Below are 25,030 nucleotides of genomic sequence, written 5' to 3' on the forward strand. Positions count from 1 at the left end.
TGTGCCATCACGGTACTCCTGAAAATGATAGGTTAAACCCTTGTATGGTGAAAGATAACCCAGTCTATTTGGGTACCCTGAGTCCACAAGATAGAACTTATTAGGTGGAGGTTTTGGAAACTTGTCACCAAATCTGGATCGGGCATCATTGAAGACCCTCATGTCATGCACTGATCCTGGCCAACCAGCTAGGACAAATGTGAATCTCATATCAAAGTCACACACACACATCACATTCTGACTCTTCTCCTTATGTCTATTCATATGTTGGGTAGCAGTGGCAACTGGTACCACAACTTATATGTGTGTACCATCTATTGCACCAATGCAATTATCCATAAACGGTGCATACATATGTGTGTACCATCTGCAAAAACTTGAGTCGCCATGAAGTACTCAACACTTGTTTCTTCTGCACCACATTGAACTGCCAACAGTTGACAATGAGTAATGGATTCCTTACTGTTGTTTGATTTCTTCTCTCTTGCCTTGTCCTTTGCTTCCTGCCTTTTGTTTGCATATTCAGTGATCATGTCAGAAGTGTTATCACTGTTAATAGTATTGATGAGCCGTGTCATTAGTTTCACCATTGGGCTCTTGTGTTTCTTTCCTGGGCTTGAAGCTGACCGTTCACCGCCGATGCTCCCCCTCTTCTTGCTGGTGGTGCTCATTGGACTCTGCTCATTTCCATCATCGGCAACATCCTATTCTTCTTCTTCATCTTCATCTAAGGGCACATAAGCTGATGATCCATCAACTGCCACACCTTGAAATAGCTCTATTAGCATATCAAAATACTCAGGATTGCCACCCTTGAATTTTCTGACATCTGGTCTCTCCTGCATCATTAGTTAGATAATTAGGACAAGGCTGAATAATGTAAACAAGTGTGAGCAATTCAGATGTAATTTGAAGAATAATGTATGTACCTTAATTATTTTTTTCCACCACTCATTTGATGCGGTTATAGCTCCATCTTCAGTTCGGCCACAACCAGTTTGCTGCCCCAACCACACCCAAGCAGTATAGTAGCTCTTGAGTCTAGCAATGCAATTTTTGAATTGCTTGGTACTATGCAAGAGGCCCGCACGCTGATAAATTTTTTTCTTCATGTTATTGTATGCTCTACTTGTCCAAACACCATTCACACAGTGCCCATCCCTAGCTTCCTCACAGGCGATGTTACAAAATATAGTAATATGCGCGCCTGTCCAATCGGCCTTTGCAATGGTTTTCTAAACAAAAATAACAAGTACACAATTCAAACAAAAATAACAACTAGACATTTCAAACAAAAAATAACAAGTTCACACAATTAGCTAGCACAAAAAGAAGATGAATTTGAACGCTGATACAAAAAAAGAACTATATACACAATTTAAAATTTTACCTCTCCAAAACCATTGTTGTCATCTTCATCTTCAAAGCCTTCATTCTCGTCGACATCTTCTGAAGACGCAGCAGTTGACGACACACGTTGCTTCCCCGCAGTTTTTCCTCTACTGCCGATCGATGAGGACCGATTGGCTCGACCTACGCCGCGTCCGGTGACCTGGGACACGGTCCTCCCACGGCCTATGACGCCTCCCTCAACAGCAGTTGCGCCCGGGGCGACGAACGGACGCAGGTGAGAGCCGGCTCGACCTCCGATGTTCAGAGACCGGCTGCGACCTCCTCCACCCTGGGGCACGGGCCTACCACGACCAGGTCCGATCGGAGGAAGGCCATGACCGGCCGACTGGTCGAAGAGGAGTTGCTGGTACGAGCCCAACTCCGGGAAGTCGTCGACGTTGCTGTTGCGATCCAAGAAATGCCCGAAACCCATTCCCCTCCTGAGATTTACACCGGCGGATGAGAACTGGGAGAAAAAAGGCATCTGCTCCTCCTCATCATCAGCCATGGTACGGTGACCTGGGACGCGGGGATCGTCATCAGCCATGGCGCGGTAACCTGCAGTCAACCAAAATGTCAACAGGAAACTGGACATTTTTCAGTTCAACAGCCAAAATGTCATCAGTTCCATCTTTTTCAGTTATTATACAGGAAACGCAGCAAACTTGGCACGCAGCACACGCCCAACAATACTACTGCTGAATTCTGAAGCCACCACTACCGAAGGAACCAGCAACATGCACGAACCATGCGGACTGTTGGAGTAGCAGAGAACCATGCGGGCCAGAAAACTCCAGCGATGCAGAAACGGGGCGACGGGGGAAGAACCAACGCAGAAACGGGGCGGCGGGGGGACGAACCGAGGCAGAAAACGGGACGACGGGGCGGGGCGGCGACGGGGCGGGCGGCGATGGGGCGGTGGGGCGGCGGCGATTGGGGCCTGCGAGCGACGCGAGGTAGGGCGGTGCGACGGCGGCCACTGGATCGATGCGGGACTTTTTTCACGGGCTAACGAGCAATAAGTCCCAATAAGCTCCTCCCAAGAGTCTTATTTGATAAGTCCCAAATCACCATAATAAGTCCCAAATCACCATAATAAGTCCCAATAAATCCCTTGTGTTTGGTTTAGGTGGGACTTATAGGGACTTTTTTAAGTCCCAAAATCAATAACTCCGTGAAAACAAACACCCTCTAAGACTAGCTTACCATTCGTGCAACCATTCGTTCATGCATGCATGAAGCAAGATCAGGAGACGCGTGCATGCATGCATGTTAACCAGGGAATGACCTACTTATTGACTGGGAGGGTGACAACGATAGGCCATGTGATGAAGGAACAACGTCAACGCGCTCAAAGTCTCTAGTAGTACCTTCAGAATTTACTATGCCAAGAAGTATGGATTCGATATAAGTTAGTAGGTGCTTGCTATTTTTCTGGTGCCTGAAAACAAATTTCATCCCAGTAAAATTGGGTGTTAGCGTCGAGGCCGAAGCTGTTGGCTCCGCAGCAAGCACGGTGAGGTGTGGGGACGACAGCGATGGCGCGGGTGGGAACGACCTGGAACTACGGACGACGTTCCAGCAATGTCCCAGACAGAGGGGAGTCCGAGGGTTGATAGTTCGGGTGGGGTGCGGCCTCGCAAGAGAAAATCTGGTCCATCAAGATTTTAGAGGGATGGCCATGGGCATCAGCGAGGGGAGAGTGGGCTGGCGAGGCACGCGTGAGAGCACCACCGGCCATGGAACACGGTAGAGGGGCGAGCAGGCGGTTCAGATGGTGGTACGTGGGGGAGGGAGGAAGACATGCGTGCCCGAAGGAGGAAGATGAACACCGACGATTGGTTCGAGGAGGAAGATGGATGGTGGCCATTGGATATTGATCCAACGATCGAGATTTAGATCAGGGAATTGACTTATGTTCAATATGTCAACACCTAACCTGCCAATGGTAATCCCGACCCTTTCTAAATACTACTCCCTCGGTCTGGAATTACTTCGGGCCAAAGAATAAAACACCTAACTTCGGACCAAAAAATAAAACACTAACCTGCCAATGGTGACCCCGACCCTTTCTAAATACTACTCCCTCCGTCTGAAATTACTTGTCGTACAAATGGATGTATCTAGACATATTTTTAGTTTTAGATACATTCATTGCTAACCATTGTTACGATAGGTAAATTGTTTGTGGCACCTAGGAGCCCGGGCACCTAGGCACGTGTTATGGTAAGCCATTTTTATTAGTGCATGGCGTGTAATAAATGAAATAGTAGCTTTCCATTTTTCGCTTGCATGCACTAATATCCTTAATTGTCAATGATTTATTTCCATTTTTCGTTTGCATGTACTAGCATCCTAACAATAATTCCATTCCAAATATTAGGTTGATGTATTGTACCTAATGAAAATATATACATATGCAGGCTATTATATCTAATGAAAATATACACATAGCATTAGTATTATACTTAATGAAAAATATACATATACCCATGATATTATATGTACACATGCACCAGGTATTATACAAAACAAATATTATAGATATACCTCGGATATCTCAAATACCTACTAACAAGACATAATTAATATACTCAAAAATGTCATACGTATGTAGATACCTTGAAAATATCATAAGTATGTACGTAAGTCTAGTATATATCATGAGTATGTAGATACCTTGAAAATATCATGAGTATGTATGTAAATACCCTGTTGACGTATATACTCGACTATGTGAAAAAAGTATGAAAACATTTTATATACTCGGCCGACGTATATACTCGTCCATGTGAAAAAGGTAAAAAAATATTATACATACTTGGTTGACCCATATAACCGGGTATGCGAAAAATAGAGATTTTTTTTCTACATACAATAATATACCTCAAGTGGAAATATACCCCATGTGTATGTGCACTTATATACGTCGCTATATGAAAAAAGCTTAGAAAATAGTGTACATACCAAATCGACGTACACAAAGTAAATTATGACTACGTATATACCCGACTACATGAGGTATCTAATACGAATATCTAATATATACCCAATATATTTTGTTACATGTAATATTTTGGGTTATGTATGTGTATACCTAGTGACTTATTCAAGGTATTATGTAAACTATGAAAAATAGAAAAATAACACGTAGAAGAAATAAAGAAGGGCTAACCATAACGTATCAGAATATCTACTACTACTTCTATCATATGCAAAAAGTGCACGTACAATGAGACATGCATGGCCTATGTTCGAGAGTGCTAAAAGGACGCTATTTCCCGACGACTGATTTTATGCATGCTACTGTTCCGCGCAATGCCTCGGCTACTTGGCGGGCGATAGTTGCAGGGAGAGGAGCCTTGGAGGCTGGGCTGTTAAGGAGGATTGGGGACGGTTCCTCCGTAAGAATCTGGGAAGATAGATGGCTGCCAGAGAGATTATCACTTCGACCTACAGAGCAGGTTGGTTCTGCTATGCTCTACACAGTTGCAGATTTGATTGACAATGAGAGCTGGTCCTGGAGAGCTGATCTAGTCAGGAATAACTTCATACCCCCAGACGGGGATGCAATTCTTAATATTCCGCTCAGACATGGTGGTGGTGATGATTTCTGGGCTTGGGCTCATGAGAGGTCGGGCTCCTACACTGTAAAATCCGCGTATCGTGCTCTAATGACTCGTAACGAGCAGTTAGCTCTAGAGGAAGGGACGATTACAGAATCTTCAGAGAATAATAAGCAGGTGTGGACGCGACTATGGAAACTAAAAGTGCTGCCCAAGGTCCGTGTGTTCTGGTGGCGAGTCCTTCGAGGTATACTACCGGTGGAAATGACACTACAGCACAGGCATATAGCAACCTTAGCGCGATGCAAGGTCTGCAAAGGTATGGATGAAGATATGCTTCATGCATTGATTAAGTGCTCTCATGCGCAAAGCTTTTGGGCAGAAGCGAGAAGCTGGCTTCACCTCAAGCTGCCGGATCTACACCCTGGTACGTGGTGCAAGGATATCCTCTGTGATCCACATTTTACTGAGGCGGACAGGGCTAAAATAGTTACTGTCATGTGGGCGATCTGGACATCACGTAACAGCATAACACATGATAGAGTGAGTATGGACCCGGTCCAGTCCATGAAGCGTATTAGAGAAACACTGGCTCTTTTGGAACTCCCATTGGAGCAGATCAAGACACTGCCTGGGTATGGATGGAGACCGCCTGAAGTTGATTGGGTCAAAATCAACACGGATGCTAGTGTTTCAGTGATTGAAAACAAGAGTGGAATAGGAGGTTTAGCTAGATCTCCTGCCTCATTTGTTGCTGCCTGGAGTAAGCCTTACCCTGATGTCACAGATCCTCTTATTGCAGAAGCGTTGGCTTTGCGAGATGGGGTGATATTTGCAAAGCTCCGGGGGTTCTCGCGAGTGGTTATGGAAACAGATTGTTTGAAGATGGTACAGCTATGGCACTCGCGACGCTTTTCGCGCTCTATTGTAGCGCCGTTACTTTTAGAAATTGATGAGCTAGCCTTATCATTTCTTTCCTTTGATATTCAACATGTAATAAGAAGTGCCAACCTGCCGGCCCACTTGTGTGCGAAACATGCAAGCACACTTGGGGTTACCGACTGTTGGATGGACTCCCCGCCAGGCTTCCTCATGACCAATGTGATGGCTGATCGTGTTGGTGCCATTGTTGTTGAATAAAGCTCATAGTTTCCCGCAAAAAAAAAATGAGACATGCATGGCATTAAAACATGGAAAGGCCATTAATACTGATTTTCTCTATATATCATATTTAATCTTGCCATTAAGTGTTCATGTTAAGCAATAACTAGCAATAATTCTTTTCTAATAAAAATCTAAAGGATTTATCTATTAGTGCTAATTCTAGTTACATGTGCACAAATCTTAATGTCATCCAACGGTTTCTAGGTAAGGTGCCCAGGCACCTAGGTAAAATGTTTGGGGCACCTAGGTGCCTGAGCACCTTGTTCGGGTCCAACCCGCTAATGCATTTAATTGGAAACATAATGCATTAGTGTTTTCTGATACATTTGCCTTGGAGCATCTACAATTTATTTCCAAATTTATGTACCTGCTCTATTTGGAGGAGACTCCCACACATGCAAAATCGAAGTTCATCATACACACACGTACATATTATTAGACGGCGACACTAGTTATTACAATATACACTTGTACATGAAATTAGACCACGACACTAGTTGTTAGGTATTATACTTAATACAAATATATGCGTTGATGATATGCCTAACAAAAATATACACACACATGAAGTATTATACCTAATAAATACACACACACATACCTCGGGTGTTATACGTAATGAAAAATAAACATGTACCTAGGGCATTATATTTAATGAATATAAACAAACCCGTGGTGTTATGCCTACACTAGTGGAAAACGGGCCTTTGGCCGGGAACCTTTAGTCCCGGTCTGCCTCTGGGCCGGGACTAAAGGCCCGGCCACGTCGCCTCAATTCTCAATGCCTCCCTCAAGGCTTTAGTCCCGGCCCGTAAGGAGCCTTTAGTCCCGGTTCGTGTCCCAAACCGGGACTAAAGGGCTACGCGGTGGGCAGTGGTGGTGGCAACCGTTCGTATCCCCCTTTAGTCCCGGTTGGTGGCTCAACCCGGGACTAAAAGCCTAACACGTGGCCTGCCATGGTGGTGGCAACCGTTGGTATACCTCTTTAGTCCCGGTTGGTGGCTCAACCCGGGACTAAAGGCCCAAACGGTTTGCATCCCGCTTCACAAAACCACAACCGAAGCAGAGTGTGTGTCGCGTCGCCCTTCTTTCTCTGTTCTTCTTCCTCTCTCGCTCTCGCTCTGTTCTTCTCCTCTCTTCTTCCCTTCTCTTATTCCACCATGCCAACTCGCTTTGGAGAGGTGCTCACACATGGCAAGAGCAAGCTCGATGTCGTGTACACGAACGAGAGCAGGGAGGTGCCGCATTTTCTTAGACAGTTGAAGGAACGATGGCTTGACGCCGCAGTGGATCATGAGAAGTTCTTGGGGCTTGATCTGGAGTACACGACCGATCAACGCGGTGTTGCCGTCATCCAACTATTTTTCGCACACCATGTCTTGATCTTCCAATGGGCGAGGTAAGTTTTGAGGCTTTCTTTGATCCAAGGTAATGACATTGTACGTTTATTTGTATCAATCATAGTTGGTTCCCTTCAAATAGTTGTAGTGAAACAATTTTGATTAGTTGAAGGGGAACACAATCTGATTGGAATAGTGTTCCATAATCTGAAAAATCGTATTAGAATCAACTAGTGTTTAATATGTTCCATTGGAATCATAGTTGGTTCGCTTCAAATAGTTGTAGTGAAACAATTTTGATTAGTTGAAGGGAACACAATCTGATTGGAATAGTGTTCCACAATCTGAAAAATCTGATTGGTTCAATATGTTCCATTGAAATCATAGTTGTAGTGATACAATTTTATGCGGTGTTCTTTGATCCAAGGTTATGAAAATTGCATATAGCTAGTGATCTCTCTAGGTTCCATTGGATATCAATATGATATGTCATAGTCATGAAAATTGCATATAGCTAGTGATCTCTCTAGGTTCCATTGGATAGCTATAGTGATCTCTCTAGGTTCCATTGGATAGCAATATGCAACATGTCTAGCTTATTGAATATTTGCAAAACCGTGGGTATATATATATATATACATATATATATATATATATATATATATATATATATATATATATATATATGTCATAGTTAATTTACGATTTCTTGATCAATTCGTAGGATATGAAAATTGCATAGGATAGCAATATGTTCTATTTGAATCCTAAAGATAATTTTCTCTTTAGTTGTAGTGAAACATGTTTCCTTATTGCAGCAGTATGTAACATTTGTTTCATTTTAATTTGTTTCTGTTGTAGTAGTGACAAGCATTGTCCAGAACTCATGGACTTCCTTCGCAGCGGCATCACTTTTGCTACCGTTGACATAACGAACGACAAGCTGAAGATGAGGTACAGCTTCGGTATTGAGATACCAACTGGTTGCCTCATTGATCTCCAAACGGTATTCAGGCTTCGACATGTCAGGACTTCGATGGCTCATATGGCAGTTGCCTTGATCGACGAGGAATATGGTAATATGAAGACCAATTTCCCAAAGTCTCAGCACAAACTTTGGGAGAAGGCCCCACTTGATCGTATCAACATTGAGTATGCAGCAAAAGATGCATACGTTTCATACGAGTTGTACCGCAAGATTCGAGTCGTCAACTATGGCCAGCGTCACCTCAAATAAGGTGGACATTTTGATTCGAGTCGTCAACTATGGGCAGCGTCACCTCGAATATATATATCTATGATAACTATTATTATGTACTGTTTGGACTAGTATCATGTACTGCTTGGACCAATTTATATATGTCTAGTTTCTGTTTGTGCCATTATAGTTTCCAAATTTGAATGGTTTAGCCCTTTCTAACTTCATTTGCTACTTTTGAATGGTTTAGCCCTTTCTAACTTCATGGTATCATGCATTTCGACCACATATATATACAAAAAGTCTTCGGTTCAAATAAGTTCAAAAAATGAAATCCCTTTTGTAACAGATCTGTTTTTGATTAAAACAGTCATTTAAAAATGAAAGACCGTTAGTCCCACATGGCGTGCAGCGGAACCACGTGGCGTGCAGCGGAACCACGTGGCGTGTCGCGGAACCACGGTCGAAAAATCAGGTGAGGGAGTGTCCACCATACATGAGAGAAGAAGAATGCCGATTGTTGTTGTGGGGGTTGCTTCTCCTTCTTCTCTTTGTGCTATATATTTGTTATGCACTAGGGGAAGAAGGAGTAGCGACCATCATCGACGGTCGAAAAATCAGGTGAGGGGTGTCCACCATACATGAGAGAAGAAGAATGTCGACTGTTGCTGTGGGGGGTCGTTTCTCCTTCTTCTCCTTGTGCTAGATATTGGTTATGCACTAGGGGAAGTAGGAGTAGCGACCATCATCGACGGTTGAAAAATCAGGTGAGCTAGTGTCCACCATATATGAGAGAAGAAGAATGTCGTCTCTTATTGTGGGGGTCGCTTCTACTTCCAAAGAGATTGTCAGTTTTGTACACGAACTGCATCCCATCTTTGTCGTAGCCCTCTCAACTTTTTAACACATGCTATGTGGGTGAAATGATGATAGCATGCCAACTTTCAACATTTTCAGAGTTCATTTGTAGTGCTTTTTAATTTCAGGGTCAACTAGCTCAAAAAAAAAAAGTAAATGCACGAAGAATACGAAATGAAGTCAGAAATTGTTGAAATTTTGTGGTGTGCCTTTGAATGGTGCATTTTGAACACACAAAAAGTATGGAGTTCAAATAAGTTCAAAAAAATAAAATCCCTTTGTAAGAGATGAGTTCTCGTTCGAAACGCTGATACTTCGAGAGAGATTGTCCGTTTTGTACACAAAGTGCATCCAGTTTTTGTCGTAGCCCTCTCAACTTTTTAACACATGCTATGTGGGTGAAATGATGATAGCATGCCAACTTTCAACAATTTCAGAGTTCATTTGTAGTGCTTTTCAATTTCAAGGGTCAACTAGCTCAAAAAAAATAAGTAAATGCACGAAGAATACCAAATGAAGTCAGAAATTGTTGAAATTTTATGATGTGCCTTTGAATGGTGCATTTTGAACACACAAAAAGTATGGAGTTCAAATAAGTTCAAAAAAATGAAATCCCTTTGTAAGAGATGAGTTCTCGTTCGAAACGCTCATACTTCGAGAGAGATTGTCCGTTTTGTACACGAAGTGCATCCAGTTTTTGTCGTAGCCCTCTCAACTTTTTAACACATGCTATGTGGGTGAAATGATGATAGCATGCCAACTTTCAACATTTTCAGAGTTCATTTATAGGGCTTTTCAATTTCAGGGTCAACTAGCTCAAAAAAAAAAGTAAATGCACGAAGAATACCAAATGAAGTCAGAAATTGTTGAAATTTTGTGATGTGTCTTTGAATGGTGCATTTTAAACACACAAAAAGTATGGAGTTCAAATAAGTTCAAAAAAATGAAATCCCTTTGTAAGAGATGAGTTCTCGTTCGAAACGCTGATACTTCGAGAGAGATTGTCCGTTTTGTACACGAAGTGCATCCAGTTTTTGTCGTAGCCCTCTCAACTTTTTAACACATGCTATGTGGGTGAAATGATGATAGCATGCCAACTTTCAACATTTTCAGAGTTCATTTATAGTGCTTTTCAATTTCAGGGTCAACTAGCTCAAAAACAAATAAGTTAATAGTTTGGATAGTCAAAATAATTACTTTTGAAAATAGAAAATAGTTTTGCATTATTTATTCAATTTCAAACACTTTTCATTATCATAGTTTTGTCAAATTCTCAAATATGCAAAAAGAATTTTAATAAACATAGTTTTTAATTGAAAATAACAAAATAGTTAATAGTTTGGATAGTCAAAATAATTACTTTTGAAAATAGAAAATAGTTTTGCATTATTTATTCAATTTCAAACACTTTTCATTATCATAGTTTTGTCAAATTCTCAAATATGCAAAAAAAAACATAGTTTTTAATTGAAAATAACAAAATAGATAATAGTTTGGATAGTCAAAATTATTAATTATGAAAATAGAAAAAAATTGAAACTATATGAGAATTTATAGAGAAAATTCAATCTAAATTCAAAGTGAACTCACTTTGAATTCAGGTTGAATTTTCTCCATAATTTCGAATATAGTTTCAATTTTCACAGAGTTTAGGCTCGTAAGCCTGATTTAGAGAGGAGCTCGATGGAGAAGCTACGACGGGGCTTATAAACAAGTGTTAGTCCCCCTCGCTGGGCGAGGTGGGACTAAACTTATCGTGCAGCCGAGGAGGGGCTTTAGTCCCGGGTGGAGCCACGCCCCGGGACTAAAGACCCCCTTTAGTCCCGGTGCGGAGCTCCAACCGGGACTAAAGGCCCCTGCTTCCCGCCTTCTGGTCTGCCGGAAAAGGGCCTTTAGTCCCGGGTCGTGGCTCCACCCGGGACTAAAGGGGGGCTTTAGTCCCGGATCGAGCCCCGAACCGGGACTAAAGATCCACCTATATAAGCGGGAGTTAGAAAATTTCCAACCCAAATCGCATTTCCTTCTCTCCTTCTTCCTCGTTCTCCTGCCCGGCGCGGCACAGCGACGAACTCGACGACGCCGTCAGGCTGTCCGCCATCCTGCTCGCCGCCGCCTGTCGTCCTCCTCGTCGCTGCCGTCCTCCTCACCGCGCGCCGCCCTCCTCGCCGCGCGCCGCCATCCTCCTCGCCGCGCGCCGTCGACACCTCCGGCCGGTAAGCCCCCCGCCCCTCCTCCCCAACACTCCGGCCAGTAGAAGAAAGGAAGAAAAAGGAGAAGAAAGGAAGAAAAAGGAGAAGAAAAGAAGAAAAAGGAGAAGAAAGGAAGAAAAAGGAGAAGAAAGGAAGAAAAAGGGAAAAAGGAAGAAAAAGATTTTTTTTGTCATTTAATTCCTATTGTTATTAGGTTTGTGCTAGATTATTAGGGTTAGTAATATTTAGAATTAGGAAAAAGCAAAATAAGAAGAGGAGGAGAAGAAAAGAAGAAAAAGGAGAATAAGAAGAGGAGGAGAGGAGAAGAAGAGGAAAAATAGAAGAAGAGAAGAAGTAGAAGAGGAGAAGTAGAAGTAGAAGAAGAAGTAGAAGAAGAGGAGAAATAGAAGAAGAGGAAAAATTAGTTTAGGGTTACAAGAAGAAGAAATATTTTTTTTGTCATTTAATTTTGCTATTGTATAGTGTATATGCTTAAGTGTTAATAGTGTTTCTTAGGTTATTGCTTAATTTTGCTATTGTATACGTTTAAGTGTTAATAGTTTAACACTACGGTTCTAGATGTATCAGTGATGCTATATGTATGATAGTATTCGAGGAGTATTAGTGATAATATTCGACGATGTACGGACAAAAGAGATGATGTATTTGCTTATAATTGAATGCATGCTAATTTGAATACTACTTTATTTTACGATTTGATTTTGCTGATAAACCCAAGGAGACGGAGGAAAACCTTCTAAGGTTTCTAACAGATCAAAATTTCTGTGACCACATACTGTTTCCATACAACTTCAGGTGAGGGTCTTTACTCTGTTGTGTCCATTCACTTATAAGTGTAATTGATAAGTTACTGACATATATATACACACACACACACACACGTGCATCTTTCATTGGATTCTGTTGGACATTCAAATTGATAAGGGAAGAGTTGATGCCTTCGACCCATTATCGAGACCCTTGGAACAGTTCAAAGCCTGCAGGACATGCTCCAAGGGTAATTTCAATCATTCTTGTGCTCTATCGGTCTCTTTCGATGATTTTTTGATATATCAATTAATGAAAAACTTAGCAAATCATTATCCTTGTCGGGCAGGGTTTGGAAGCGGTTCAAGTGCGTGACTCCCGGTATCTTTCCTGAGAAGCTGACCTTTAGAGCGGCTCAGGTAAGTAGTAGTATGATATACTTCTATTTTCAATACATTTATGATGCTAGATTATTATTTTGATTATATATATTCTATTCTCGTAAAGTGCGACCAGCAGCCACGGGGAACGCATCTATGCGGATACTATGTTTGCGAGACCATTCGCACGTTTACCTTTGAGCACAAGGATCACATATTTGACGTAAGCAATGAACATTCACACCTCTATTTGTACCCGTCATTCTTTGTTATCATGATTGATATTCATATTCATCTCCTCTTCTTATATAGTACACGGCCATGAGGACGAAGGTCCTACCAGAGCAACGCGCGATTGCTGTTGCAGAGGAGCCTGCGACCTTTCTGAGGACGGAAGCTATAGATGACAAAGGACAATTTAGTGTAGCTAGGGGCCATTACTGATGTTCGTCCATGTAATCGAATAGACAGGCTCTAGTCCCGATAATTCAGATCTCCATATAATTGTATATATATGCTCGCTTGTAAGATAAGTTAATCTTATATATATATGCATAATTATTTCTATTTAAATTATATGAAAACTAATTCTCGAACACCAAATGAGGCATCACGTTAATCTCCCGAACACCTAAACCCTAAAACCCAAAAATAATTTCATTCAAAAAAAACAAAAAAAAACAAAATCTGAAACTCTTTAGTCCCGGTCCGTGTAACGAACCGGGACTAAAGGGCGTGCCCCTGGGGCGCTACGAGGCGCAGACGTGGAGCACAGTTAGTCCCGGCTTGGAACAGGGTCGGGACTAAAGGTTCGGCCTTTAGTGCCGCCCCTTTAGTCCCGGTTGGTGAACCGGGACTAAAGCCCCTTACGGGCCGGGGCTAAAGGTCCCGTCCCACTAGTGCTAATGAAAAAAATACACATACCGGAGGTGTTATACCTAATAAAAAAATACACATACCACAGGTGTTATACCTACTAAAAATATTGACATATTGTTTGTACCTATTAAAAATACACATATAATTTTATCTATTAAAAATATACACATAGCATATGTATTATATTTATTGAACATATTAACATACCCAACGTACTATACCAAATGAAAATATACACATATCCGAGTATTATACCTAGTTAAATATATACCTAAAGTAAATGTAGACTAAATACTATCTTGTAGGTATCCAGCGAATGCATATATACCTAATTAAAATATACAGAGACTCAGGGCAGTGTATCTAATTAAAATATACATATACTAAAGATACCCATGTGTACGTGCTGGTACTTCAATAAAAATACGCACGCATATAATTATAAATAGTTTTCTCTAGTATTAACAAATATCACGTACCTTCCATACATGAAACATGGAACCTTAATTATTGATTATTTTGTCTTATTATGTCTCATCATGGAACGTTGCCATACATGGTATGCAGGGCCATTATTATGACATTCAATTAGTGATTATGTCATATTTTTTTATTAATGGTTACTAAATAAATAATTCATTAACAAATATACCTGTTATGACAGTACGCATCTAAATGCAATCTAGTGATGGAAAGACAAGGAGCCTAGACACCTGGGTGCCCCAAACGATCGTCCTATATATATAGAAAAATGATACTACTCTATATGTTGGCATCACTCAAGGAATTAGAAAGTAAAGTGCCAAAACAGACAAGGCCATAATTCAGGGAAAGTAGCTCCAAACATGTCATTAAATTAGTTCACAAGCAGACCATGCATAGACCGAAAGCATGAACCTGGACTTCGCCAAACAAATGGATATATCTCTAAGGAAATCACATGGTGATGATGGAGAGTTTACTTAATATGGTGTGCTTAATTTAAGCTGGCGGCGGCCAACTGAGATGCACCATCGTGGCAATTTCCGTTTCCACGTAGAGTACCATATCCAGCATTTATTTTTGCAAGTGGGTACGATATATAGCTGCCACAACGTTGTCGTATACTGCCGGTAGGCAAGCATGGTCTTATGCATGACGAACAATAATCTAAGATTTGGATGATGATTGGTAGGAGCCAAGCAGTGTTTACCGATACTATTACTTGTCATTGGCGTACCGATATTTATTATATTTGTTTTATACTCCCTCGTCTGAAAATACTTGTCCTAAAGATGAATATATCTAGACTTATTTTAGTTATAGATACATCCATTATATTCATTTCTAAGACAAGTATTTCCGGACGGAGGGAGTACAAGCTTTAGTTACCGCTTTACGCCCCCCACGGCATGGATATTCGTTCCAAACCATAATGAAGAGTTTGCAGGTATATTCTATACGAAAAGATCCGGTTGATTCATAGATCTCGCCTCGATCACGAATCATTTCTCGAGACTGGCTCGTTGTTTCAGAAAATGGACCGTTGTTTCACGAACGGGGGCTGAAGCTGGAGCACTACAGGTTCCTCGTCGTGGCTCCTCTACTACCGAGGACGAGCCTGTCGGATTCCGGTGAACCGCCGTCGCCGTCGGTCCTCGCCAGCTCGCTGGATCCCCACCTCGACGACGAGATCCAGCCCCTCGCCGGATCCCACCTCGCCAGATCGACGGATCCCCACCTCGCGCGGCGAACGAGGAGGTGTGCGGCGCGGACGCCGGCGAGCTCCCGCTGCCGGGGAGCTTCTCTGCCTCGCTGGAGATGCGTCCCTGCTCGCGCGCCCGACTTTCCGTTGAGCATGGATCCCGGTTGCAACGTGACTTTCGTTGTAAAAATTCCTGAAACTCGACCGTTGTTGCAAAAAGTTCTTCCGTAAAAATACCTATGTTAGAGAAAAACGAAGAAAAAAAATTCTACAACAAGCAAATTGTTTCTGAAACTCGACCGTTGTTTCAGGAATTAACGGATCCAAAGTTTATTTCTTGCAACAAAGCGAAAGTCTCTGCAACTCGAGCGTCGTTTCAGGAAATAACTACTGACCATGCGACGAGGATGCGGGGCATTAGATCGACACCCGACGGCTAGCTAGATGATGGATAATTTTTAAAAATCATCCGGCGGACGGGTAGCTAGCGTTCCTTTCCCTGTAAATTATGTATGTGTAGCATCGCTGTACAAAAACTGTACCAGAAAAGGAGTCGTGTAAAAGAAAAAGGGAAACAGAAATTGCTGGAGTGGAAGTTTGGGGGAGAGCCAGAGCCCAGAGAGGGAGATGCCGGAGCTGCCGGAGGTGGAGGCGGCGCGGCTGGCGCTGGAGGAGCACTGCGTCGGGAAGCGCATCCTGCGCTGCTCCGCCGCGGAGGACACCAAGGTCATCGACGGCGTCGCCCCGTCGCGCCTCGAGGCGGCGCTGGTCGGGCGGACCATCGCCGCCGCGCGCCGCAAGGGCAAGAACCTATGGCTCGTCCTGGATTCGCCGCCGTACCCCTCCTTCCAGTTCGGTCCGTCTCCGCTCCCCCACCCCACCACATCCAGTCTGCCCCCATTCTGTTTCTATGTCCTCCCCTTCCGCAGTGGTCTCAGGAACGGCACCGCGTGTTCGGATCTCAGCATTTTGTTTGCCGTGCCATGTTCTGTTCCTGGATGGTTGTCACCAAGCTTTTCGTTTGGGTCTTGCGCGTGTCTAGGGTTATATATATATACTCCCTCCGTTCCTAAATATAAGTCTTTTTAAAGATTTTACTAGAGGCCTACATACGAAGCAGAATGAGAGAATCTATACTCTAAAGTATGTCTATATACATCCGTATGTAATCTCTCTAGTGGAACCTCTTAAAAGACTTATATTTAGAAACGGAGGGAGTATATATATATATGATTTCAGATTCATGAACGATGGAGTCAGCTATTCGATTCCATGAACGGTGGTGGAGGAATATATGTATGCACCTTTTGTTTTATACTAGTACTACTGAGTAAAGTATAACCCTTTATTCAGTGAAATATGGCATATATGGAGTACTACAAAATTGGCATCTATTTTACTGAATAAAGTATATATGCATCTCTGTTGTGGTAAATGGACAGTCTAAACATCACAATGGCTTTTCTTAACTCGTCAGTGTTGCAATGTAGGCCCCTCCTGAAAATGTGGTATGCTAGTTGTAGGAATTATGTTGACTTGCTTTAGCTCATTCGATCACAAAGATTTTTCAGATGCCCCTATTCCAGTGATTATTGTTTTGCTTTTACTTAGATCAATTGATATAGGAGTTGTAGGGAGACTTTATTGCAAAATAATTTAAGTTGCAGACTTCAGAGGTTGAACTTGGCAAACATGAATGACTGGCCTTGGTTATACTCCATCCGTCCCAAAATAACTGTCTCAACTTTGTACTAGCTCTAGTACAAAATTGTACTAAGCTTAAGACACTTATTTTGGGACGGAGGGAGTATAAAAGTCGTAGAATGTGGCTTAATGGGATAAAACTCTAGAGAGGCCTCTAGTGCGGTCTTTTTCTAAAGCTCCAGTTATACAGAAAGCACTTAAATGTTATTCTTTGTCACAGGAATGGCTGGAGCTATTTACATCAAGGGTGTGGAGCTGAGCAAATATAAAAGGTTCCATCTTTTTCATCGTTTTTTGTTTTGTTGGTGCTTGTTTTAGTCTTACCTGCTGTTAAAAGCTGCTACCATCTCTCAAAAATGAGAGACAGCTATGTAGGTTCGAAATAGCATCGTTATTGCCATTCTAGCATATCGACAGTGTACTTAACTAGGTGTTTTTTCCATAAACTGTTACATGGTGCTTGTTTTAGTCTTACCTGCTGTTAAAAGCTGCTACCATCTCTCAAAAATGAGAGACAGCTATGTAGGTTTGAAATAGCATCGTTATTGCCATTCTAGCATATCGACAGTGTACTTAACTAGGTGTTTTTTCCATAAACTGTTACATGGTGCTTGTTTTAGTCTTACCTGCTGTTAAAAGCTGCTACCATCTCTCAAAAATGAGAGACAGCTATGTAGGTTCGAAATAGCATCGTTATTGCCATTCTAGCATATCGACAGTGTACTTAACTAGGTGTTTTTTCCATGCACTGTTACATTATCAGGTATATTCAGTTAGCATTGTAATGTTTGATGCCATTACCACCTGATGCTCTGCACACCAGAAAATCTAGACACTACCAGTAGAACCTTAGGCTATATGATTGCCGACTGTTCGCGTCTGTTATAGAAATTCTGATAGTTTGTTAGATGTTCTAATACTGACGGGAATAGGTGTTACTTCCAATTTCAGACGTTTGAGGACTTTGGAAAATTGTTTTTAACATAATTGCATAGTGCAGTTAAAGTAGAAACACATAGTTTGGGTTCATCAAACCAGATTCTGATTCCAATGTGTTATGCATTTTGGTAATTTATGTGAAGAAAGAAAAAACTATGTTAAACAAGAAGCAAAATGACTTTGGGTCTTGTGTGTTAAGTGTTAACATAGGTACAGCAAAGCCATTTAGAATTTAAAGGTGTGATCAGGCATTCAGGACTAGACTACTACTCTTTGCATAAACATGTTCTGTCTCTTTTGCTGATCATTCTAGTCTTGCTAAAATTTGACCCAGGGGCTTCAGTGAAACTGAAATAATTTGGATCCTTCGTTCTGTGGCATTTAATTTAGGTCTGCAGTGAGCCCAACTGAGGAATGGCCTTCAAAGTACTCCAAACTGTTTGTTGAAGTATGGAATATAATCCGGTGACCTTCCTTATGGCTATTTCTTTTATTTTCTTCGTCATCATTTGTGGGTAATTTGTTTCTCGATCGCAATCCCATCTTGTCTGGCTCATTTCACACATGGATGCTTATAGTTATGTTTGTCTTACGTGCTGGCATCCACCCATCCCATATATGAATCTGCAATAACTTATGGCGATCAGTGATACGATTTGGATAGTTATCTATATATGCCTATTTGGGCTGTGAGGCTTCAATATTTATCCTAAATCTGATTTAATGACGTTTAAGACCTTGGAAGCAACCGACTCCATGTTCTATCTCCTGGGATCATGCTAATGCTTAAATGAACGGCAGTAGAATAGCGGAAGTTGAAGCAAGCAAAGAAAAAAAATCATGCTAATGCTTACAGATTCTGGAAACAGTAATGTGATGAAATGTGTACCTTAGTAGTCTTCACCTTTCTTGTTAACTACTACTCCTTTTGTCTGTGCTAATTATTTACTTTTTGGAAAATCTTTGCCTTATTTCATCTTGCTCTTCTCAACTTACTACAGTTGGATGATGGCTTGGAGTTCTCCTTCACTGATAAGAGGCGTTTTGCAAAAATACGACTGCTTGACAACGTAATATTCTTGTGATTCCTTGTAAACAAAATTTGTTCTCTCAATATGTGGTAACATTTTGTAATTTGTTTCTGTTATTCTGTCTCTGTTTAATAGCCAGAAGCTGTCCCTCCAATTTCTGAACTTGGACCAGATGCCCTATGCGAACCAATGCAGCTTGATGAGTTTGTACAATCTTTTGGTAGAAAGAATGCGCCAATAAAATCCCTTTTGCTTGATCAGGTATAATCTTAAGCTCCACACTCCGCTCAAACTGCTTGTCTGAATCAAAAGGAGCTATCCATATTATATTCAGATATCATATAAATTCAGAACTCAATTATGAGCTTATAGCAAAGTGTTGTTAAACAATTAAAGAAATTTCTTGGCTTCATTTCCATATATTTGTAAACCTCAAGCGCTGGTTAACATTTTTTACCAGTTATTTTAGAGATTATGGTTTAAGATGATCATGTAGTTGCCTCAGTAGCACACAGCCATCCCTTTCATTCTTATTGTCAAAATAATGTTTAGCACAAAAGCCTTTTAATTATGCCAATTCTTACACCCCCTTTTGTTGAATCATCTTTGCAGAGCTTTATGTCGGGAATCGGCAACTGGATGGCAGATGAGGTGCTTTATCAGGTCTGTTTTCCTGACATTGCTAAAGCTGGTTTGCTAGATAAAATTATAAGAGGCATTAGGTTCTTAGTTTTTCTATCCTCTATATCAATGCCTATTGCATAGAATGTATCGTAGTTCTACACTAGTGAGGTGGTTTGTTTTAAAGACCTATTGTATTTGTCTAATGATAGGTATCACGTATGTCTTGGGCAAAATAGCCATATGTCATAGCTACTGTTCACACATGTGTTAGACTGTTAATACACCTCATCATGAGCAAGTTCGTCCTATTCATCAAGTCACATGGACTCTACTCTGTAAAGAAAGGCTAATTTGTATTAGGGATCATCAAGAAGTACTATAGAAAATTGACCCAAACTTGAACAAGCCCTCTAGTAACACAGCCAGGGACAAGGTCAAGCCTTGTTATCCCCTTCGCCTTAACACTGATTCCCATTGCTATCTTCATCCACCTATCCCGTGCACCTGTGCTCATAAGTTTGGGCATCTGCAGCTTTGCAAAACTGACTTGCTATTACTGTGGTACCATTGTTGTGTAAATCTTGAAGTTTCACTTTTTGCTTGATCTGGATATAGGCAAGGATCCATCCTATGCAAACTTCATCGAAGATATCCAAGGAGAAGTGCAAGGCACTCCATCGGTGCATCAAAGAGGTTAGCCCGTGAACTGTGATTGACCTGCAGTGTTGACCTTTGACCTTTGCTGGAAAAAGATTTCAGCTGCAAAATAGTGAAAGACATCAATCTGTTAAAATTTGGATGTTTGTCGGTTGTCCTGTAAAGCAGTTAGCAGGCAAAAGTAATCCTTTTATGTACTATATATACTAACCACATACTGATATTGAACAAATTTCAGAAAATTCGAATGTCTGATATTAGTTTCTGCAACTTGCTTTGTTGTGCTTGTGCATGTGCTTGCACAGAGGCTTGAGTTGAATTACAGCTCTAGGAGCCTGATTTACCTGTACAATACCTGATCCCCGTGCAATAAAACTAGTGACATTTCTAGCATGGCTCCAGTTATCTTTGTCCCTCCTTTCGCATGATATTATGGTGATAATTTGTACTATATGGTAATCATGCTTTTGCCTGCCTCTGGCAATTCTCGATAGGTGATTGAAAAATCCGTTGAAGTTGGTGCTGACAGCAACGAATTTCCAGAGAACTGGATATTTCATTCTAGGGAGAAGAAACCCGGCAAGGCCTTTGTGGATGGTCTGACAATCTACTCTTCCTCTTTCTTTTCTTTTCTGGTGCATACAGCACGTCTGTGTTGTCTATCAGTGTTGAACGTTGCATTTGCCGCATGCAGGGAAGAAAATCGACTTTGTTACAGTAGGCGGCAGGGTAAGCTTCAGACTGAGCGCACCGTACTATGCCGTTCCTTTTGTGCGCTGTTTTTTTTTTTTGGGACTTGCTGTGTTCTACTCTTACTCATGCTGCTGTTTGTTCAGACGTCAGCGTACGTTCCGGAGCTGCAGATGCTGGATGGGGCTGATGCTGCGGCAGCAAACAGGTCAAAGAAAGGCAGAGACAACAAGGTAGAGGAAAATGTGGGCAAAACATCCAAGAAAGGCCAGAAGAAGGCTTCAAAAGAAGGTGGCAAGGCAGCACAGAAGCAGGAAGAAGAAGACGAAGTTGAGGAGTCGAAGCCCGCCAAGAGGGGAACGAAGCGACCAGCGAAGAAGGATGGTCGTTCTCCAGATGCTGGCGGCTATGGCGGTGAAGACGATGAAGAGCCCGTGGTTGCGGCAAAGAGGCCGCAGAGGAAGAAGCGGTGAGCCGATCTAGGGAGGGACTTGCACTTTGTCTGGTGCTTTTGCTTTGCAGTGTAGAAACTGGTACTAGTAGATGAAATTCCACCCTGTGAAGGAAACTTGGGTTTGTCAGAGCCTGGCCATTTAGTTGTTGTAAGCGCAGATTTGTTGAAGCCTCTAACAGGTGTGGCGATGCAAGACTGGGCTGTGGGCCCATGTTGACTTCCTTTTGGGGGTTGCTGAAGGTTTAACTTCCCCTTTCGAAATCATCACGGTTCGACGACGAATCCTCCCGCTCAACAAAGCTTCAGAGCGAGTTCTGTGTATGTCATCCATGATGGCCATGACCAACGCCGCCGTGGTGGATGTAGCAAAAGTTGTTTCTGGTTCCAACAAAATTCAAACACAGTTGCAATAAAAAAAAACATCACCGCCGTCACGACCAACACCGTCCTGATGGATACAGCAAAAATCAGCATGGTTGCAGCTCCCATTCGCAACGGTTACAGCTTTTTTGGCGTTTGCAGCAAATGGAGAACACCGTTCCAGCAACGGTGGGTGCCGATTGTAGCGCCGTGGGAGTCCGGGGGGCGCGTCTTCTCCAGCTTTCCAGCATCTCACATCGAGGTTGTAGCTTTTTTCGGTAGGGCTCGTTTGCGTCGCCGGTCAGCTCCATCATGCTCGGGCAGGGCTGATCGGGGGAGGGGGGGCTGATGGAGGCGCTCGGTGAGAGACCGCCGGCGAGGACAACACCTTGTCGCCCATGTGTGTGGTGGGAGAGAAAAGGTACAAAGAAAGAGAGGTGGCCGCTTGAGACAGAGGATAGAACATAAGGCGGCCCCTCATCCTTACGTGTCACAGCTTGAATGGTTGGGAGCATGCGCGCGTGGACACGAACGACAGAAGACTCAGCCGGTCGATTGGGTACAAACAGTATCCTTCGTCAAAGGGTCCTTGTCGTGCCCTTTTTCTTTCTTTACTAGCAAAATGGTCCGTGTGTTGCAACGAGAAAAAAAATCATAATCTTTAATGATCATGACCATATTTTGCTGCATCACCGAGATACACTATCACTCTTATTTTCATGAAATCATGGATAATTTTTAAAAATCCTGATATTTTTTGTAAACTCGTGAACATATTTGAAATCATGAACATTTTTACAGATTTTCTAAAATCTTGAACATTTTATACTATTTGCAAAGCATTTTTTCAAATTACGAAACAAACTAATCATTTTTCTTGAATCGGTAAACATTTCTAGAATCCAGAAACATTTAAAACAAATTGGTGGGACAATTTCTGAAATTCAATATCATTTTTTGATTGAATGAATATTTTTTAAAATTCATGAACATTTTTTGAATCAAAAAGCTATTTTAAGTCACGAATAATTTTGGAATTTTTAGGATAATTTTCAATTCATGAATGAATTCGCAACATTTTGTTCAATGTATTAAATTTTTAATATACAAACTTTTTTTAAATCATGAACGTTTTTGTATTTCTGAACATTTGTTTTCAAAGCTGTGAATCGATAAATATTAAGAATTATTAAACATTTTATTTCAAATTTTCTTTTTTGCAATTTTCGGAACATTTTTTAGATCCCAAAGTATTTAAAGCAGAAAAAACAAAGACGGAAAAGGAAACAAAAAACTTAAAAACAAAATTTAGAAAACTTGCCGCCCGAACATTGCAAAACCAAACAGGTGTGTTGTGTCTTCTCCCAACACGCAGGGCACCATAGGAAGCACCAATAATAATTATTAGGTATAGATATAGATTCCTCTTTTCCTTTTTCTTTATGCGCAAGGAGCCACCGACCCAATAACATAAACCTACTTGGTTTGGGACTCAACACGAATGAATGGTTTGATGGGGGCATCCCCCCCCCCCCCCCCCCCACCACACACACACACACACACACACACAAAAACTTCATCATGTTGTATTTAGTCAAAATAAATTTAAGTTTCAGTACATGTGTTCTATAATCATTATTTGTATCCTACAATCGCATATACATGTCGTATTAAGACTTTGTTTGTAAATTTGAAATACATGTTTGATGTTTATGTCTTTATAATAATTTCCATGATATGCAATTGTAGGGGATCACAACAGAAAAAAAAACGTATTACGAGCACGCCCAGGACCACTATGAAGATGCATCGAAGGTTTGATCTGATCATTACCGACTCAAAGTGCAGCGGAAGGAGAGTGAGTGGAGATCGTTGGTGCACATCCTCGCAGTTAGGATTTTCAAACCTCCCAACCACGAGGATGTTCTCCCTCGGACGGTACTTCGGGAGACCGTTGGATAGAAACTCGACCAGTCCCTCGAAGAGTTCTTCAGGAGGATCACGGTCAGATCCTCTAACAGAACCTCGACGGCCTCGGCATATCTCTCGAACTAAGATCAAAACTACGACCTCTCTATCTGATTGTACACATCTGGTGTAAACTATCCGTCAGGGTTTTGCCATCTAGAACTAGGCCCTACCGAAGACTAGGCAACGTTTTGGTGTGCGAAACTATTTTATGCAGAGGAAGATAGAAAGCTAGATCATTGCATGAGAGAATTTGAGTGAAATGGAGCTCCTCCGCTTCTATTTATAGTGAGAGACAAGGGGTAGAGGTCACATGAAGATACCAAAAGGCCCATGAGATATATCCTTCATCAAGGCAAAATGGGCTGGCAAGTGGAACTCCATGGAGGAGCTCCTTCCATGGCCGACCACATGCGCGGGGCCCACCAAAGGAGGTTCCACCACCCCATGTCATCCCCATTGGCCTTGAGAATATCCCAAAAGGCGGGTTTCCAAAAAGCCACCAAAATGGGATGTAGTCTAATAATGTTATTATTATTCACTCCATTATTCATGAAAAAAATCAGTGTTTGTTTAATCCGAAAAACTTCAGGTTGGTCCAGAACATTTCTGGTACCCCCTAAAATAATTCTGGATGCCTACCAAAACATTTCCGATATGTAGTTTGTCTCCAAAACATTTCTAATTTTCTCTCTGAAACTTTTTTATCGTCTCTGAAACTTTTTTGGAAACAATTTTTCGGACTATCTGTGTGTTACTTAGCGAATAGATGACCCTTAAGTGTGTGACCCTTTAGGTTCGCTGAAATATATACATGACCGAAAAATTTTCTAACCAATGATCAATAGAGGAACCATGGACATTCATATTAATCCATATACCCACACGGATGAATATTCGAGCGAATCTGTAAGTATCGGATGGTGTACCTGTTGCTTCGCGATATATTACAAATACCCGAGGTGAGATTTAATAGCATCCCCATGAATCAACAATTTGTTCACTATGTCAGTTTCCTCGTTACCGATTGTATTCTCTTTTCTTGCTCATGTGTTCCAGCATCCCCGTTATTCAATCACGTTGTTTCTGGCCACACGATGATGGATACCGTCACACCAAGAGGGTCCAAAGAACATCTCTCCATTGTCGGAGGGACAAATCCTAATCATGAGCTATCTAGCCCCT

The 25,030-nt window shown here is 41.7% G+C and overlaps 1 protein-coding gene across 1 annotated transcript; it reads left to right on the plus strand.

Annotated features, from left to right (window-relative positions):
* The first annotated feature begins 15,961 nt into the window (after positions 1-15,961).
* LOC123424347 (formamidopyrimidine-DNA glycosylase-like) lies at positions 15,962-21,799 on the plus strand. Its single transcript, XM_045107951.1, has 10 exons — positions 15,962-16,274; positions 17,343-17,394; positions 18,452-18,509; positions 19,063-19,131; positions 19,228-19,353; positions 19,705-19,755; positions 20,332-20,409; positions 20,868-20,970; positions 21,068-21,102; positions 21,210-21,799. Exons 1-10 carry the CDS (start codon positions 16,046-16,048, stop codon positions 21,534-21,536), a joined length of 1,128 nt encoding a protein of 375 aa, XP_044963886.1. The 5' UTR covers positions 15,962-16,045; the 3' UTR covers positions 21,537-21,799.
* The last annotated feature ends 3,231 nt before the right edge of the window (positions 21,800-25,030 follow it).

Source organism: Hordeum vulgare, chromosome 2H (assembly GCF_904849725.1).
Source record: "Hordeum vulgare subsp. vulgare chromosome 2H, MorexV3_pseudomolecules_assembly, whole genome shotgun sequence".
Taxonomy (NCBI): Eukaryota; Viridiplantae; Streptophyta; class Magnoliopsida; order Poales; family Poaceae; genus Hordeum; species Hordeum vulgare.

Bases quoted from the DNA above. Each gene is read 5' to 3' on its own strand.
- LOC123424347 (XM_045107951.1), top strand. From the start codon at position 16,046: ATGCCGGAGCTGCCGGAGGTGGAGGCGGCGCGGCTGGCGCTGGAGGAG. The intron at 19,756-20,331 runs GTCTGTTTTCCT...ATCTGGATATAG, and splicing joins CAGATGAGGTGCTTTATCAG to GCAAGGATCCATCCTATGCA. The intron at 20,410-20,867 runs GTTAGCCCGTGA...AATTCTCGATAG, and splicing joins TCCATCGGTGCATCAAAGAG to GTGATTGAAAAATCCGTTGA.